The sequence below is a fragment of the Embiotoca jacksoni genome, unplaced genomic scaffold (assembly GCF_022577435.1).
Source record: "Embiotoca jacksoni isolate LCO1_2020_lvr unplaced genomic scaffold, fEmbJac1.0.p SCAF_54, whole genome shotgun sequence".
Taxonomy (NCBI): Eukaryota; Metazoa; Chordata; class Actinopteri; family Embiotocidae; genus Embiotoca; species Embiotoca jacksoni.
This window is the reverse complement of record NW_027185408.1, coordinates 338,639-358,284: the sequence shown is the minus strand read 5'-3', so window position 1 is coordinate 358,284 and position 19,646 is coordinate 338,639. Positions and strand designations below refer to the sequence as shown.

The following is a 19,646-nucleotide window of genomic DNA, read 5'->3' as shown; positions in this document are numbered from 1 at the left end:
AATCGGGAAACTGATATCATCTGTTTAACGTGCACCTGTTTCAGCTGGTTTCAGACTTCATTTTAAGAGCTTACAGCAGACTTTATATACAAGTGGACGGAGCTGGTGAGGCTGACTTTAACCGCAATACCACTGAGGGCCACTAGGGCCCGGCTCCTAAAAACCTGTCAGCACTGATTCGATATTAGAACTCAAACACAGACATGTCTGGGGTGGGCGTGTCTGGTTTGATTGACAGGCCTGCGGTGCAGTCAGGTTTCCACTATAAGTGGGCGGGGCATAGAGTACTCGAGGCTCAGATCCGCCCCTTGCTCGTGCTATAAAAATAAAGATTATTACAAGAAGTATTATTACGACAAAGGAGACCCTAAACTGTTGAACGCCTGAAATCCTCTATCAGGCAAGAATGGGACAACATTTCACTTTCAAAACTCCAGCCACTGGTCTCCTCGGTTACCCAAACATTTACAGAGTGTTGTTTAAACGAGACGTGATGCAACACAGAAAAACAAAGAAAACGGCACGGTAATGATCAGCTGATAAAAAAACAATCCTACAAAATAAAGGAGCAATAAAAAAGACGAACATGTTTTATATTGATATCAATCTCTAATCTCGGAAGGTAAATAACCACGTGTGGTTTCACAAACAGAAAAGCAATATAAATAATTTAGCCTTTAGAAGAAAAACAAAGTTGTCCTTTCAAAATAAAACTACAAAGCAGAGGACCTGCAGAATTGCTGAGTTTGTTCTGTTGAAGTGTATTTATTATGTTCAGATCCTCGGGGACCGACATGTTTTCATCTGCTGTGTTTGAGCTTGTTTTCATGAAGAAAAACAAAAAACCTGAATGCTTAAAACATTTTTCTCTCCATCAAAGTGAAGGACGGCTTCAGGCGGGTTGAGTGGAGTCCCCCCCCCCCCCCCCCCCCCATCTCCCCTCCTTTTTTTTTCTGCTCAGCACTTCGAGGATTGTGCCGACACACACAGAGCCTGAAAAGAGTCCGCGGAGAGCCGTTTTCAGCGACTGTCGGCTAAGCACTCTTAAATTAATTTATTCGTTCATTTGTTCCGCCTCTCTGCTTCTGACAGCTTCACCTTTCTTATCAGCGACTCTCTGCCTCGTTTAACACTTTTCTCTCCACTGATGCTTTTTTTTTTTTTTGGAGCTGCTTCACTGGCAAAAGTCGTTTGTTGCCGAAGCAAAAAAAAGACAACAACAAAAATAACAAGACTCGGCAGAACGAAGTTATCGAGAGACGAAGACGCGTTTCCTCGGATAAACACCGATTTTATTTTCAGTAGTTTTCCTTTAATTTATCGACTCCGTCCTGATTTGGATAAAACATTTAAATGATTGTTTGACTGGATATCTGCATGAAGGAGCAGGTGTTCTAATAAAGTTTATAATTATTATTTATCATTTTAATTACAAATATTGAACAAATAATAATTAATAAATAGTTATGTATATATAGTTATATATCAATAATACTGATAAGTAGTTTACTGATTTTATTTTCCTTGTTTAAACGTTTGTAGTTCTGTAAAGTTCGGACGGACGCTGAGATACTCTGTTTTTAAGAGTTTGGCGTGTCGAACATCAAACACACTGGATCCCACATTTCCCATGATGCACCAGCACAGCGTTGATTGTTCTCCTTCTTAAAAGCCAAACATAACTCCCAACGCCGCAGCTCCAGTTTGTAACGCTGTGAATGTAAAGTGTGCCAGCCGATACTGAGGTAACCCTGATGACATCACTGTGACATCATCGGGCTTACTTCCTCTGACTCTTTCAGAATAAAAGAAACGCGTCACCAGGTAAACGATCATAATCGGCTGTCACGACGAGGTGTATTACGTCATTCATCGCAGAATGGAGTTTTTATATTAAACTGTCTATAAATTTATCTGACGGCTGGAGTTCCTCGGCTCGTCTCTTTTTATTTTGATCTCCTTCCTCCGTGGATCGATACGAGTCGGCAGATTTTCAAACGCCGGCGAACGGCGATCGATCGATGACACCTTGTCCTCGAAAACCCCGCCTGAGCCGCTCGATTGGCTGAGCTCACGTTAGTTTTAGTTTTTCTGTTTGCAGCTGTGAAGAGTGTTTGTGTGTGTGTGTGTTCTTGTTTTACTTACATTGTGGGGACATAAGCCTGAAGGAAATGAATGCAAGTCAATGTAAAGTCCTCTGAGTGTGTGTGTGTGTGTGTGTGTGTGTGTGTGCGTGTGTGTGTGTGTGTGTGTGTGTGTGTGTGTGTGTGTGTGTATTTGTGACATCTCTGTGTGTTTAATGACGTGTGTGGTGACTAATCTGAGTAACTGGGTTGTGTTCGCTGCTCTGCAGCTGTCTGTTCTCACACACACACACACACACACACACATCTAATATATGTGTGTGTGTGTGTGTGTGTGTGTGTGTGTGTTGGCAGAGATGCATTGTGAAGCCTGACAGCATCAAAACACCCACTTAAATGGACCTAATAAGACCACACACACACACACACACACACACACACACACACGCACGCACGCACACACACACACACACACACACACACACACACACACACACACACACACGCGCGCTCACACGCACACACACGCACACACGCACACACACTGTGTTGGACATTTGACAGAGTGTGTAGGGAACAGAACCCAGGCTTGGCGTACTCATCTGTGTATCTTCGTGGGGACCAATTAGAGTTTTAGACCTTGTGGGGACATTTTTGGAACATTTTGTCCTCATAGACCGACAGTCATTAATTGTCCTCGAAAAAAGACAGAACTGAAAATGTGTGTATGTGTACCTTGACTCTACGGACGGCGTAGGTGTGTCCCAGCAGTTGATTGACAGGCTGTCGGACGTTCCTCAGGTCCCACACACACACAGTGCAGTCGACGGAGCCCGTGGCCACGATGTTCTGCAGACAGACGACAAATCATTATTATAAACTCATTATTAGAACAAACATATTAAGGTTCAATGGACGTAACTATTACTAGCTGCTGAAATTAAAATGAATAAGTAAATAAATGAGCGAAAACACACTTCAGCACATAAATAAACCACAGAAGAAGCTTTGAAGTGGATTTTTACTCGGAAAAAGACCAGTTAATTCCAGTTTAAACTTCAACATACCTGGTTAAATGTATTTTACACTTATTATCTGATGGATATCAATATTTGAATTCAGAGTTAAGAAAATCAAAATAAACTACAGCTTGATATGTGGATTTTAAACTACAATAAGGTGCTTTAAAATGTATTAAAAGCATTTTAAGGTAGGGAAAAAAATTACATACATTTTATGAAAGATTCAACTTACAAGCAATTAAATGGAATTCTATAATACTTCAACTACATCTGGTCCAAACATAAACTTCATTTGTCGTGGATCAAAACATAAAGACCAAAGGTGCAGCCGGAGGTGGGCGGGTATACCTGGTCGTATTTGCACCAATCACAGCTGAGGATTTCGGTCTTGTGCGCCGGGACGGCCAATCGGCACGCAGCGCTCTTCACGTCCCAAATTCTGAGCGTCCCGTCGCCTGAGAGCAGAAACAGCAGAGGATTACCCAGCATGCCCGGCACCACCACAGATCATTCTGGACTATATCCTCCTCAGAATAATGTCCGCCCAGCTAAAAGAGTGTTTCCTGTCCTCAGAAACTGCGGTTGAAGTGTTGGAGCGGGTCGTCCTTTAGTAAAAGCTCCAGCTGTATTTAATATTCGGTAGATATTCACGTCGCTTCTGTAACTAAAGAGCGGTTAAACGAGATGAAGACGGAGCGAGGAAGCGTCTCCGGAGAGAGACAGAAAATAAAAGCAGAAACAGAAGTGAAGGCCGGCGGAGAGACGAGGAGGTTAATTGAGGGGAGCTGCCCGTGTTTTCTTTCACCGAGCGCGTCACCGAATAACGAAGTCTCTCGTGGACCACGGTTTCATTTCAGGGACCGCTTCATGATGGCATCGACCCAGAGGTGTGTGTCGGGGTCTTATATCTTTGTGAGGACATTTAGTTCGGTCCACGCTTCAGGACAACCCTTCAGAAGGAACGTGGTTTTGGTTTCAGGGATCAGGGTAATGTAAAATGTCAGCGACGGTCCTCACAAAGATAGAGGTATGGATGTGAGTGTAGATCTGCCAACGCACTGCGACAATCATCAAACACAACCTTTAGTCTCCTCCCTCTTCCTCCTCCTCTTCATGCGTTTCATAGCCTGCAGGTTCTCAGAGGTTCGTTCGTACTCTGCAGCTGCAGTGAAGGTCGAAAAGCTTGAAAACGAACGGAGGCTGGGAAACATTTCCAGCCTTTAACTGAGCTGATGGGCTTTTCCTTGTTCTGCACGTCCAACATCAAACTCACTTCGCCCGGTGACAAACCCGGTCATTGATTAAGCGCAGCTGTGGTAGACTGATGATCTGCTGGCTTAACCAGAGTTTGCACTGTAACTCGTTGTCATTTATTTAATTTTGAACTCACAGAGACGCATGATGTTTTCACCTAGAGAGGCTGAAGCGTGTCTATTTCACGTTTTGCTGTGATACTCAGCAAGTAAAACGCTGGAAATAACACAAATAATGTGAATGTTCCAGGATGTATTTAAAGGGAGCTTTCAGAAACGTGTTTGATGTACCGACATAAATTAGCAGCTGGCCTCGTCTCACTTTCCTTCGGACAACTAAAGTTACAGTCGTAACATTTTGCCGGCGGCTTTATTTGAACTTTGCAATGATGTTTGCGGGACTCGAAGAACGAGAAGGCAGGAGCCACTTCCGAGTCTCCGGCTGGACGCTGCAAACAAAATAAATTTGCTTAATAGGATTATGTGACCGGCTCCTCGGAAAAGGCGCCACCTGAAGTCCCTGGGAGGCGAACACAGCGAGCAAAACGGGACGGAACATTTTGGAACGTGAACTCGTGGTCCGAACAATTTAAATAATCATGGCTTCACCTCGTGTTTGCTGACCAGCAGATTAATCCTCCTCCTCCTCTTCCTCCCTGCACCTCCTCTTTAATCCCAGCGATGGATGGAAAACGCTCCCTCCCCCATCGGGTGTCGTCCGGACCGCATCCTCCCGCTCTTTATCGATTCTGTCAGAACTGTTTTAACCCCTCACGCCCCTCCTCTCCCTCTGCCTCCCCTCCTCTTACTCTCCCTCTGCCTCCCCTCCTCTTCCTCTCACTCTACCTCCCCTCCTCTTACTCTCCCTCCCCTCCTTTTCCTCTGGCTCCTCTCCTCTTCCTCTGCCTCCCCCCTCCTCTTCTTCCTCTCCTCTTCTTCCTCAGTCCTTTTCCTCATTCACACACTCTCAGCCAAGCGTGGACCTCCTCTGGCATCACGAAGCAGAAAACATGCCAGCTCCACTCTGTGTGTGTGTGTGTGTGTGTGTGTGTGTGTGTGTGTGTGTGTGTGTGTGTGTGTGTGTGTGTGTGTGTGTGTGTGTTTACAGCAGCAGAACAGTTTAACATTATGTTTCTTTTGCAGCAGCAGCAAAGAGCATCTGGCTCTGCATGTAAATGTTGGAGGATGACTGTGTGTGTGTGTGTGTGTGTGTGTGTGTGTGTGTGTGTGTGTGTGTGTGTGTGTGTGTGTGATCTGCAGTGCATTAGAGGCTGACTCCTGTAAAAGGGTCTCGCTCTATTACAACCTGGTATCTCTGCTGTATCAGCAGGTTCAGCTAGTTAACACACACCTTCAAGCACACACACACGCACGCACACACACACACACACACACACACACACCTTCAAGCACACACACACACACACACACACACCTTCAAGCACGCACACACACACACACACACACACACACACACACACACACACACACACACACCTTCAAGCACACACACACACACACACACACACACACACACACACACACACACACACACCTTCAAGCACGCACACACACACACACACACACACACACACACACACACACACACCTGATGTGAAGCATATCCCAGTATCTCAGCAAAGCGTGTAAAACACCCGCCCGTCCACTAAAGGGGGCGTGTCTTTGCTGCATCATGTCGACATAAACAGAGGCAGGTCATGTGACAAACATCCGATGAGCAAGATATTGAGACAAAGAATAAAGGACGCTGAAGTCCGTGTAAGAAGGCAGGACAGATGGGTTGGAAGCGTAAGTCAATGTCATCAGGAAGGTGGGAATCTTATTCGCTTTTCATGAATTCGAGTTTTCTTTGTATTTGATGAGAGAAGTTGAATGGGAGTCTATGGAGCCGGAGGCTTTTTGGAGCCGACCTCTAGTGGCACTCGCTGGTATTGCAGCATATTAACCACATTTTTCAGACCCAGAATCTGATTTGCATTTAAATAGCAGATGCAACAGAAGATTTGAATAAACCCAGGTTTCGTAATAACCAGCTACATCTACATTTAAAACCAGTCTAACCTGATGAAAAACAGACTTTCTGTTGGCTCTGAGAGAGGAGGGGTAAACCCTTCTCTGATTGGCTCAAATCGATCCGTCCTGACCAATCGAGTGCTACAGTCGTGTATGACAGGAGCCCGAACACTGACATCGTTCCTGGAGAAGTTCCTGTGGTCACAAAGAACCATTTGATTCATGCTCGCAGGTCAAACTACTTCCTGTTGCTGATGGCATCTCTTCCAGCTAATCCCTCCCTCGTGGGGGGTCGGGAGGGGAGGGGGAGACATGGAGGGGGGGGGCACTTCTCTCTCGTCATACGTTGGTATTTTAGATTAAAGCAAAAAAAAAAAATTCTCCAAACACTCCAGACTGGAGGCTGAATGTGATCAGAGCGAGCGGGTGGGCGACCGCAGAACAAAAGACTGAAGATTTACATGATTGTTTTGGTTGCCTGACGAGAGCAGAGATCGACCACCTCCACAGCGCTTATCTGGGAAACCATGACCAGCGCTGCCGGGCGAGAGGCCTGCAAACACACACACACACACACACACACACACACACACACACACACACACACACACACACACAGCTGGACGGCGTCCTCCTACGAGGCGAGCTGGCAGAGCAGCGGTGTCACGAAACACACAGCGGGACGAATTACATGCAGACGATCGCGCTTCCTTTATTGTGAAATTACTTCTGCGTTCGTATGTTTTGAATTCTGTGAATGGAGACAGAAAACAGGAAAAGAGACGAATGGTACACGAGCAGCGAGCGCACAAGATACGAGGACGAGTTCTTCAGAGACGCACAAGTCAAAGCAATTCACCGGCAGAGAATCAGAGGTTCTGATAAAAGCTGTTCACTTCAGTCAGATTATTGAGTTACTCCAGCGGGTTTGAGAGGGTCGGGCTCTGCGCTGCGGTGGATCGGTGAACTGTGAGAGGGGGCGGGGCCTCTGGGTTCGATGTGCGTCAGGAAGTTTAAAACCTGAACACAGAGGAGTTTTTGGTGAAACCAGCGTCAGGGAGACGTTTTCATTCAGGAAACAGCTGATTTATAGACACTAGTTGAAGCACGGTGATGTTGGGAGATAAAGACGTGAGGAAGATGAGGATGAGGATGGTTGTTTACTGAAGCTTCGATTTGTAGCGGCGCCGAGACCAAGTGGAACTGGCACCGCCGCCGCCGGAGGAGGTCCGGAGGGCGAACTGAAGCTTAACACACCAACGAACACTAACAGACACGCTGTGATCTCCTGCTGATGCTGGAGGTGGAGATGTCGAGTGGCACTGAACCTAATTGGATGGATGGAGATGAGGGAGGAAGAGGAAGAGGAAGAGGAGGGGAAAAAAACAAAACCCTGAGAAGATGTGAGGAGGAGAGGCAGCGGGGAGCATGGGAAACCCCGATAAGCTTATCGGCATGAGACGCCATCTGCCAGTTAAGTACATTTCAACCATGAGGGTTCAAACCAGAACTAGAATCAAGAAAATACAATTTCGTGGAATAAGTTCCACGTTAAGCTAATTAAAGTTCTCCTATTGAAGGTGAAGTCTGAAGAGGTGTTTTTAGTTCTTCTAAGTTCTTCTGTTTCTCCACTTTTTTCCCTCATTTCAAAGACGTCAGACGGTTCCTGGCGGCGGAGAGCCGACATTAACCGGGAACGAAGCAATTCCAAAAGACGGACAAATAAAAAGGTCAATTTCCTCCGGTCAGCTCCCCCCCCCCCCCCCGACAGGAGAACACCATTACACCCTGTAATTCAGCTGTCACTCCGACGGCCGATCGTCTGTCTGCAACACCCACGAGTGGTTTTCAAAAAGGACTCTCAGCCTGAACTGCCTCCTCGTTCAGTCTGCAGACTTCACGTCTACAACATCCACTCTTTTGGGGTTTTTTCATTCTTATGGACATTTTGCACGAGAAAAAGAGTCTCGCCTTGTTTTTATTCTGGTGCAAACCGGGAAACAGCTGCTAAAAAACACAAAGAAGAAAAGCCACTTTGTTTATGGTTTATAGCAACAACAACAAAAATCAAGAAGTTTCTGTGATAGGTGGGCGGGGCTTAGCGTCCAGATCCTCCCCCAGTTCGTCCAAATATGGTCACCTCTGGCTAAAAAAAAAAAAGACGGCGAAGTCAGAACCACCGTCGCTCTCGTGAAACGACGATTAAGAGACGACACTTTCCGATGTGTGTGTGTGTGTGTGTGTGTGTGTGTGTGTGTGTGTGTGTGTGTGGTGTGTGTGTGTGTGTGTGTGTGTGTGTGTGTGTGTGTGTGTGTGGTGTGTGTGTGTGTGTGTGTGTGTGTGTGTGTGACTTCTCACGGTTTACTGAGTCAGAAACACTGAAGATCTCACAGGAAGTTTCTCTCTCTATCCATCCATCTGTCTATTGATCGTCGGCCGTCTTCTCATTACAGCTCTTACCGGGCCGGCAGCGGTGCACGACAGGACTCCTCTATCAACACCAGCCTTCCTGTGTGTGTGTGTGTGTGTGTGTGTGTGTGTGTGTGTGTGTGTGTGTGTGTGTGTGTGTGTGTGTGTGTGTGTGTGTGTGTGTGTGTGTGTGTGTGTGTGTGTGTGTGTGTGTGTGTGTGTGTGTGTGTGTGTGTGTGTGTGTGTGTTTTAGCGCTTCACGCAGGCTTCAGATAAAGTGTGAAAATGCGTCTCAGCAGGAGAGAAAAAAAGAAAATGGCTCTTTTAATTTCACACCACTCTCGTCTTCTCTATTTCAGGTAGAACAACGGTAAAAAGCATTTTGTTGAGTCTGAACCAGCAGTGACGTCACCCGTCGGTTTGGAGCAGGAAGCGACCATATTTGGACGAACGGACCGGACGCCTGTAACCGGTCCAAATCCCGTCTTTTTACAAAAACACGGCAGCGATTAGTCGGCTCTAAGGTTCAGATGTCTCTGAGCTGAGAAGGATTTGTCCCTCTAAACTCCTCACATGGTTCCCTTTCAATCAACAATCCAATGATCTAAATATCTCGGCAAGAAATCACAGATTAAAGATTGTTGCATTAACAATCTAATGAGGTCATAAATAACCAGATATCAGTCAGAGGGTCCCAAACAGGACTTTAACTTATATATTTTTACGACATTTCACTGCTAAAAACCTTTTTTTTTACTTGTAAAGTCTTCCTCTCCTGGTCGTTGGTCCTTTTTGATGTCGCAGGTCGATTTCATTCATCCACATTTTGGCCCCTGAAGCTGTGAGCGCTGCTGTTTGTTTGTTCGTCGTGTCTGGCAGCAGAGAAAGAGGCCAGTCACAGCTCACGTCCAGCCAAAGTTTCCCCGAGGCCAGCAGGCCAGCTCTGTGTGTGTGTGTGTGTGTGTGTGTGTGTGTGTGTGTGTGTGTGTGTGTGTGTGTGTGTGTGTCTCTGATGCCTGCTATCAATTATTTAACCAGACTCTACCTGCTAGCATGGAACAAACACATATCTTATCAACAGGAGTGTGTGTGTGTGTGTGTGTGTGTGTGTGTGTGTGTGTGTGTGTGTGTGTGTGTGAGCGTGTGTGTGTGTGTGTGTGTGTGTGTGTTCTTTTTGCAGGACACACACACACACACACTGTGGCTGCTGGCTCAATGAGACCTGAGTCGAGTCACGGGTTCCTTCAGCAGTCGTGCATGTGATGATTTATTGGAAGCAGGTTTAATAAGTCTGATTATTTCAGGAGCACTTAAACGCCTCCCTCGATAACTCCAGCTGACTTTAACCTTTCGGACTCTGACACAATTTCCCTCTTCGGAGCTGATGAACGCTGCACACCTGTTTTATTTCTACCATAAAAGCTCTTTATTTTCAGGTTGTAGTTGAGTGTTTAGGTAAACAGAAGGTTTTATATATTTGCGCTGACTGAATATTAAAGGGGCCAAAAAAAGACGATGGTGTTTGTACTGAATCGGAGTGTCTGAGCTGTTCCAGGTGGATCAACATAACGAACCTGCAGGTAAACAGCTGTAGCGGCCTCACGCAGGTCAGTCCGTCCACAGCGATGCTTTCATTACAAAAGGTCAGTTCTCTGTGAATCATTTAGCTGAACACAGATGTGATGAACTGTCTCACTGCTCTGAAACTCTGACGGCAGCGTCCACCTCTCAGATCACGTCCAGATCTTAACAGTCCGAACCGATGCTGCACGAACTAAAGGAGATTTTATATCTTTTTCATTTTATGCAACAAAGAGCTTAAAGTCTCTACAAATTCGATCATTTCACATTTGAGAAAATCATTTTCGTTGGAAATGAGCTGAAAAAGTTAACATTTTGGTTTTAGACTGCTGGTCGGACAAAAAAAAGACACTTAAAGACATCTGTGGGTTACAACTACAGACTGTTTCTAAAAGAGTTCGTAGCTTCAGGTCTGTAAAATGGTTCTGATCCAGAAGTGTCTCCAGCTGCAATACCAGCGAGTGCCACTAGAGGTCGGCTCCAAAAAGCCTCCGGCTCCATAGACTCCCATTCAACTTCTCTCATCAAATCCAAAGTGAATAAAATGTGTCCATCAGTTATCTCGGTGTTGTTAGCTAAAGTCACTCCTTCTTATTAGTTTTCTGGAGTTTCTAATCAGATCGGTCAGATCCACCGCTGGCTCCTCCCCCAGATCGTCCAAATATGGTCACTTCCTGCTCCAAACCGCTCTGAACTAGTAAAGATGGTGACGGACAGAATCTGAACTGGAGGATTCATAATGTTCACAAACCAACGATGACATCACTGCTGGATGATGACATCACTGGTGGTCGCTGTTTGGCTCAAATATGAGTCAGTTTGTGAATGTTTTAAATTTATTTATTTCACTTTATTAATCCCTGAGGGGAAATTTCTTCACTACAGCAGGGGGGCTCTCAGGGGGGGCTCTCAGGGGGAGATGCTGCAGCAGGCTGCCACTAGCGCGGCGCCAGGTAACCTGACCTGAGGTGCATGTTTTTGGATGATGGGAGGAAGCCGGAGAACCCGGAGAGAACCCACGCAAGCGCAGGGAGAACATGCAAACTCCTCACAGAAAGGCCCAGGACCGGATTCAAACCCGCAACCTTTTTTGCTGTGAGGCGACGATGCTAACCACTGCACCACCCTCAAGATCCTTAGATCCAGTTTGGTTGAACAAATGTTCAGAAATAAATTTTAAAAAGATACTCCTTCTAAATGCAGAACTTAAATTTTCTTCGGCGTCGCAGAGATCCAGTCAAAGATATAATGAATTAAAAACCTTGAGTTTAACATCTCCCCGGTTAGAAAACTTCATCCCAGATTTCCGCTGGCTAATTAAACCAAACCTCATCAGCCAACTTGTTGGAGCGCCTCGTCGTCCTCCACCGAAGACAGCTGCAGCAGATTCCTCTCCAGCTGCTCCACAATCACACATCCATCAGCAGCGCGGCTCCGCCCCTCCGATAAGCGCTGCAGCGCACGGAGGAGGCCAGCCGAGCGCTCCCTCCGGGAAACCAACTTAATTGTCTCGTGAATGAAGTTGATTTGTAAAAACTGACTTCCTCGATGGAGCGAGAGGAGAAACGCCTTCAGTGCTTCTTCTTCTTCATCACAGCACGACTGAGGACGCTTTTCATGCTTAATAAAAAAGTCGTTTGACACCTGAAGTGTCACCACAAGGAGCGCTTGATTTTATTTCGGTTTGGGACAAGTTTTGTGTCGACTTCAGGATAATTAAATGTTTCTAAAAAATGTTAATCGGACAGTTTTAAATCTAGTTTCCTTTGCATGAAACACAGCGGACAAAACGCTGGAGTTTGAATTCGTCCCCCAGAGACAGACCGTCAACACCGAGTTCAAGATAGCTGGATGTAAGCCAGATGTTAGCCAGATGTTTGCCGGATGTTAGCCGGATGAAAATGACTTTGAGCGAAACACAAACATCATTTTGTTTTACTTTTGACAGCAGAAAAGTTCATGGTCTTTAGTCTCCCGTCCGTTTGTATGAATGTGGATCATAAGAGGAGCTTTGATGATGTTCAACGTTCAGAGAGGATGAAAGTTGTACTGGAAGTAGAGAACAAGCTGGTCGATGAAAGAAGGAAAGAAAGGAGGTGTTGGAAACCAGTTTCTCACAATCGTAGCCCCCCCCCCCCCTCCTCCTCCTCCTCATCCTCCTCACCCCCCTTCCTCCTCCCTCCTTCTCCTCCTCCTCCCCCCTCCTCCTCTTCCTCCTCACCCCCCTCACCTCCCCCTCCTCCTTCTCCTCCTCCCCCCTCCCCCTCTTCCTCCTCCCCCCTCCTCCTCCCCCTCCTCCCTCCCCCCGGAGTCGGAGTCTGAACGTCTGGAAGCACAAACTTTAAAATCTCAACACCGCTGCAGCAGCGCCTCCTTGTGGCGAGCCGCCTCACACATCTAACTGGACTTCTCCCAGATCTGACGGTCGTCTGTTTCCAAGTCTTCAGCGAGTTTTGTCTTCAAAATATTTCTGTTTTCAATTTTCTTTTGCTCAAACTTTTGCAAAATTTGTTGAATATTTTAAGCATAAGTTAATATTAAAGGTTTAAAAAAAATAATTCTATATCTTTAATCGAAGACAGAACAAACAAAAAGAGATAGATACTGAATCAAACCTCAAACTGACACCGATCACCGCGTGTCGAACTCCTTTAACTCACCCGAGGCCGACGCAAAGCATCCTGGGATGTGGGGAGACCAGACGGTGCTGTAGACGACCCCCTCGTGACCTCTGAGCGTGGTCAGCGAGCGGCTGAGAGTCGGGTCCCACTGCAGGGGAGAGAAACGAAGGAGGAAGTCATAAACACCAAGGACGATCAGAGGAACAGGAAACAGGAAACAGAAACAATAAAAAAATAAAAATAAACACAAATAAATAAAATCTCACCACTTTGGCGGTTTGATCCCACGACCCGGAGACGACGAGGTTCTCTCCTCTGGTCTGACTCCAGTCCACAGAGTACACCTTCACACCCCAGGGTCAACACACATGCTCAGCAAACACAGTGTGTGTGTGTGTGTGTGTGTGTGTGTGTGTGTGTGTGTGTGTGTGTGTGTGTGTGTGTGTGTGTCTCACCTCCTGTGTGTGTGTGTGTGTGTGTGTGTGTGTGTGTGTGTGTCTCACCTCCTGTGTGTGCTCCTTGGCCACCCTCAGCGGAGCGCTGTGATTGGCCGTGTCCCACAGCTGCAGGCTGCCGTCTCCGCCGCCGGCGACCAACAGGTGCTCGTTGGCTTCGCTCCACGCCACGTCGAACAGACCGTCGCCCCACTCCCAGCTGACGCGCGCGCACACACACGCACACACACACACACACACAAGTATTATTACATGGACTCGCATGCAGGGACTAAATTTAAACTTTTGGGTTAAAGAGGGGGGAGAGTGGGACCACCCGGCTTGTTAGGCAAGAATGGGACCACATTTCACTTTCAAAACTCCAGTGACAGATTTCCCCAGTTCCCACGCGTTTACAGAGTGTTGTTAAAACAAGAGGTGATGCAGCACAGTGGTAAACACGACTCTGTAACAACGTTTTAGAGACGTGTTGCTGCCATCGAATTCAGTATCACAGACGCCAGCTTTTTATTTTAACTGAGCGCTGATAACAAGCTGGGTGGTCCCTCTCCTCTTTAGCCCGGAGCATGTATTTTTCATAAAACAACACAAAATGTCAGTTTCAATATGTTTGTCTTTGTTCTATTTTCAATTAAATATGAGTTTATATAATTTACAAATCATCACATTCGGTTTTTATTTACATTTTTCATTTTCATTTTACATTTCAGGGGTTGAACTTGACATTCATCAGCTGCTGTTTGTTCCCAGATCAGTTTTATTTGTTTTTTCTTACTTAATTAACAAACAAAAAACAAAAACAAAAAACGAAAATACAAAAACAACAACTTTACCTCCGGACTAGAACAAGCCCCGCCTCCGTCTCATCCAGAACCAGCAGGGAGCCGCAACCTACAAACACACAGTTACATCATCGGTTCGTCCTCTACACGTGTCTCCGTCCTGCAGAGTGGTTTCTAAAGCTCACCAGCGATGCCGTAGTACTGGGAGGCAGCGCAGGCCGCTCTGTTGGGGATGAACGGCGACGCCTCCACAGCGTAGCCGTGGCGGGCCGGACTGCAGAACACCTTCGCCATCGTGGGGCGCCGCCCGCCGCCCTGCTGGGCGTCCGGCTGCAGAGACCAGAGTCACTCAGGACACGGCGGCGCTTTTATTCCATTGAAACTGTGTGGACTGTACTGACAGGTCATCATTGTAAATGAGAACTGGTTCTCAATTGATTTTACCTGGTTAAATAAAGGTCATATAAACTGACTGTACAGATAATTTATTAAACTTAAAGTCACAGGAAATGATAATGCTCCCTGTGAGGTGGTCTGAGGTGGTCTGAGGTGGTCTGAGCTGGTCTGAGCTGGTCTGAGCTGGTCTGAGGTGGTCTGGGTGTTTAAAAAGCAGTGAAATCACTCTTTTGTGTGTGTTTGGAAAAAATAAAGGTTCACTGCAGACCAGATTTAACAGGATTAGTGCAAAATCATCATTTTCTGGGGATTTTTACAAACAGAATAAATCATTTATAATCTGGTCCAGATTAGGTGTGGCAGTTTTTGGTCTGGACCGGGTCTGAGGTGGTCTACATCAAGAAGTGAAATCACCCATTTTGCAAGTGTTTTTAAAAAGAGAATAAAGATTTCATGCATCTGAATCTGGATTTTAAACCATCTTATTTATTCAGCTCTAAACAGAATTAAGTTTTTTTTAAAGATGTTCAACTGCCCTTTAAACAGCCTCCACTTCCCCAGTTCACCTGGTCCACGTTTAAAACTGCCTGCAGTAGTTTTTGCCTTTTTTTGTGCATTTTTACACGAATATTAAGAAAATGTCACTAAAAATGAAAACACTGAAAAGAGACGTTGGTGTTTGCTGATTTTACTCACGTCGACACGTCAGAAGAGGAAACGGCTCAGAAATCTGTCCGTCCTGCAGCTCTCCTCCTCGCGCTGAACACTTCACAACTTCCACCGCTTCCGTGTTTTGATGCGTTGACCCTGTAACCCGGATGTAACGTCTTTCAGCTGCGAGTGGCAACAATCCGCCGCTAGATGGCGGCGTTTCTCCAAAATACAAACAATCATTGTTATTATTAATAGCACGTTACACATACTTTAATTTATATTTTTTTCACCACTGATGAGTTGAATCAAAATAAACATTTATTTCATGTTTTATTAGATATTAAATTACAACTGCTGACTCGCCTCATGAGTCCTAACGAGTTAAACTTTTTCACATTTGCCACAAAACTGTCTGAGTCATGTTTACTGTGTTTACTCACTTTGATTCATTCATAAATAAAAACACAAACACGTGTAACAGGAGGATTTTATTAAAAACCACATAAAACCACAGAAGAAGAAAAACAGAGCGACATGATTATAAAAGTGTGAATAAATGAAAGTCTTCAGAGTTTTAAAATATGTTTTCTCAGTCATTTGATCTGTTCACTGAAAACTGGTGGCGCCGAACTCGGCCTCGTGGACGAACTGCTGCATCTTGGTTCTGACCCACGACTGTTTCTCGGCGGAGAGTCTCCTCATGGCCGGAGCCAAGCTGAGCAGGAACAGCGTCACGTCGTCCCGGTGCTCCGCCGGGTCGCGCTCCCTCTGCGCCTCGCGGGCCTCCGTCCTCCTCAGCAGCTCCTCCAGCAGCCCGTCCACGCTCCTCCTCTTCTTCCTGGGAGACGCAGGGCGGCACTCCTCCTCCACCTCCTCCTCCTCCGCTTCCTCCTCCACCTCCTCCTCCTCCTCATCTTCATCGTCTGTGTGGACCAACAGCTCGGCCACCTCGGCCTCCTGCTCCTCCGTCTTCAGCTGGTTGAGCCTGGACGCGGTCCACGGCGGCGGCGGGCTGCGACGGGTCGGCGGCGCCGCCGGAGGCGTTGGCTGCTCCGAGGGCTGCGAGGAAGAGTGCGAGGAAGAGTGCGAGGACGCCAAGGACGCCGCCAGAGACGTCACCGACTGCATCATCATCTCGAACAGCTCCTTCACGTTGGCGTGCTGCTGCGTCTGCACGCCGTCGTCCGCGGCGACGCCGTCCGACATCACCTCCGCCTTCGCCTCTTTCAGTCTGACGGCGTCGAAGCCGGCGGAGGACGGCCGCTTCCTGTGGAGGAAGTCCGAGGAGGACGAGGAGGACGTCGTTGTCGTCGTGGCGTCCGCTACAGCGAAACCTAAAAAAACACGTACAGAACCGTCACGTTTCATGTTTTATCTTCGGGAAGCATCAACGTCGTAAACATGATATTTTTACATTACATTTCATTTAGCTGACGCTTTTGTCCAAAGAGACTCACAATAAGTTCATTTCAACCATGAGGGTACAAAACCAGAACAAGAAGAATCAAGAAAATACAATTTCTTCTAGAAAGCCAAACTACAAAGTGCTAAAAGTAAGTTCCATTTTAATCTACTAAAGTTCTCCTATTCAAGATAAAGTCTGAAGAGGTGTGTTTTTAGTTTGTGGTGGAAGATGTACAGAGTTTCTGCTGTCCTGATGTTGTTGGGGAGCTCATTCCACCATTTAGGAGCCAGGACAACAAACAGTCATGATTTAGTAGAGAGTTTAGCTCAGTGACAAAATGTGAAACAACGCAAATTGGAGTAACTTCATCGCGGCGAAGCGTGTAATACTCCCGCTGGTCCACTAGAGGGCCGCGTGTTAGTGTCATGTTCTTTTGTCATACTCAAACTTCGACCCTCCTGAGTGGGAAAGTCTGCATCTTTAAAAAGGACTTAATTTATTTCGTACTTCATCTGTCAGACTTCGGTCACATGACCTGCATCAGGTGTCACAAAAACACGCTGCCCTCTGGTGGACCGGCAGGTGTATTACACGCTTCGATGTGACACGTGGCTGTAACTCAACTCTGTTGATTCGTTAGTTACGAACCGTAACTCTCGTCGTCGTCGCTCCGCGTCTCCGTGGTCGTGCTGCAGCCGACCATCTCGGCCGCCTGGATCTGCGGGTCCAGCGCCCAGCCGTTGGTGCCCGCCGCCCTGGCGTCGATGAACGGGTTCAAAAAGGACAAAATGGACGAGTATCTCCACGGCCGGTAGTTGAAGAGCCCGATCCCGCTCTCCCGTCGCTCCTTCTCGCGTTGCCTCTCGCGCCGGTGTTGGTCTCTCAGCGTCTTCCACTTCCTCCTGCACTCCGACTCTGATGGAGGGAAGACGTAGATGTTATTTATCTCATAAAATAAATGTATATAAACTGAGGCGACTGTGTCCAAATCCTGATCATATTTTCATTAAAACACATCATTGAGCCATACTGATGCAAAAGTTGACATATTCCTTCATTATCAGGAACACACTGTCTTTTAATTTAATCTAAACCCTGAAATAAAAAATAACCTTTGCATTTATTATACATTCTATTTTTTGTTACTGTTAAAAAAAACAACGTATATTTTACTTGGATTTACTTTCCTTTGATTAGCAGCTGAAAAAACGACCAAACAAACGCACCATTTATTCCTGTTCTAGTCACAGTTACTAAAAGATATTATTATTATATTATAACTATTATTAATATTCATTTGTGGGGTATTTTTTATTTATTTATTTGTCCTCAATAGGAACCAATGTTCTTGTAACTGAGAGCCTCACAGCGCCGGAGCATAATAAGAGACGGACTCCGGTTGTTTTGATCTTTTTTCCTTTGTTAAAAAAAGAGGAAAACGGCGTTTTTCCGGCGCCTTCCTTCCCCTGAACACTCAAACAGCCAAGTGTGTGTTTACCGGGAGAAACAAACGGGCGTCACGGCGCGTTACCCGCGCGGCTGTCGGTGTTCCGGTGCCGTAAAAACTTGAGGCACTCACCGGGGACACCGACGAGCTCGGCGACCTGCCTCCACGCGTCGCTCCGCATGTTCAGGTCCCGGTAGGTCAGCGAGTTGGTGTCGTACAGACTCGGGAAGCCGGAGACTGCCATGATCAGTTTATACTCCATTTTCGGTTTAAAACCTCCGGAGGCTGGCAGCTGGAGCGGCGCGAGACCAGAGAGGAAAAAAAAAAAAAGAACACCTGCGGGAAAAAAACAGAACTTCCGTTTCCGGTGCGTCACAGGTTATTTGCATAAAGTTAAACAAGTTGAGCCAAACAAGTGTAGTGTTTTATATATTTACGCTTTTGTTTCTATATTATTTATCTGTTTATTTTGGACAATTTATAATTTTAGACATTCATAATTTGTTATTTTGGTTTTATTTATTGTATCTGTTTTTTTTTTTTTTTTAAATTGATTTAATATTAAAAAAAAAAGTTCTCATTGTTGACGTTTTATTTTAAAACAGTGTTACGAGAAAAAAAGAAGCACCCGAAGTGGAATTATACAAATTTGCTTCTCACATTTCAGATAATTTGGTAAAATTCGTTTTTTATACTTACTATAAATGTACAGTAATATCTATAAATTATGCAGATATTATATTCTAACTCTAGATTAAATTTTTGGAAGCAAGACCTGTTAAAGGTGTTGAAGGTGTTAAATTTCAGATCTTTTAAAATTAGCATCTTTTTAGTTACGTATTCCACATTGTGGTTTCCTCTCTGAGCTGCTGACTTTGTCTTTTTTTTTTTTTTTTTTACTAAATATATGATGATTTTGACTGCTGAAACCGAGAGCTGCAGTACATTTGCATAAATCTCCTGTTTACAAGTTACAGCTGAAAGGACACGACACATCGGAGCACATCTGTTCAACGCAAACAGATATAAAGTCAGAAAAATGTCCCGAAATCTTTCTGGACTCGAAACAGATGCTCATTAACTCAGCCGGTGTTTCCTCCACTCAGCTGGGTGATTCATGAGTGGTCATCGTTGTAGGTCTGCCGATGAGCCTGCAGAGGGCGATGTTTCTAAAGTCTTAAACTGTTGCACGCACTCGGATTTAGTTGTGTTTTCCCTTCATGTTGGAGATCCTCCTTTTTTCCTTTTCACCTATCAGAACTTGAGATGTTCAAACATGTGCAACAAATATTATCATTTAATTGAATTACTCCACAATTTTAACAATTACTTCATTTTCAAGGAGATAAAATCCTGTTTTCTATTCAATGATTTGCAAAATCATGTAAAAGACGTCTTTAACAGCCATGATTTTGATGTGGAAATCACTGCATGGGCTCAGGAACACTTCAGAAAACCGTCGTCTGTTGAACGCAGTTCATTTCTGCATCCACAAAATGCAGG

At 45.7% G+C, this 19,646-nt stretch overlaps 2 protein-coding genes across 3 annotated transcripts in view; both read right to left on the bottom strand.

Annotated features, from left to right (window-relative positions):
- Positions 1–15,428, bottom strand: part of pex7 (peroxisomal biogenesis factor 7) — a 31,162-nt gene extending 15,734 nt beyond the window's left edge. Inside the window, exons 1-8 of one of the 2 annotated variants that reach the window (XM_069172592.1) lie at positions 15,334–15,428; positions 14,427–14,632; positions 14,293–14,350; positions 13,508–13,658; positions 13,271–13,348; positions 13,044–13,152; positions 3,455–3,561; positions 2,820–2,933 (exon numbers count right to left, since the gene is read on the bottom strand). In XM_069172592.1, the coding sequence (XP_069028693.1) occupies positions 2,820–2,933; positions 3,455–3,561; positions 13,044–13,152; positions 13,271–13,348; positions 13,508–13,658; positions 14,293–14,350; positions 14,427–14,535 (726 nt within the window). In that variant the 5' untranslated portion in view covers positions 14,536–14,632; positions 15,334–15,428. The remainder of the gene's footprint in view (positions 1–2,819; positions 2,934–3,454; positions 3,562–13,043; positions 13,153–13,270; positions 13,349–13,507; positions 13,659–14,292; positions 14,351–14,426; positions 14,633–15,333) is intronic. The other variant, XM_069172591.1, reaches the window with a different exon arrangement.
- A 336-nt stretch (positions 15,429–15,764) lies between these two features.
- Positions 15,765–18,463, bottom strand: LOC138212271 (uncharacterized). The gene is made up of 3 exons (XM_069172565.1): positions 18,276–18,463; positions 17,345–17,611; positions 15,765–16,625 (listed from the first exon to the last, which is right to left on the bottom strand). Exons 1-3 carry the CDS (start codon positions 18,403–18,405, stop codon positions 15,898–15,900), a joined length of 1,125 nt encoding a protein of 374 aa, XP_069028666.1. The 5' UTR covers positions 18,406–18,463; the 3' UTR covers positions 15,765–15,897.
- Between the last annotated feature and the right edge of the window lie 1,183 nt (positions 18,464–19,646).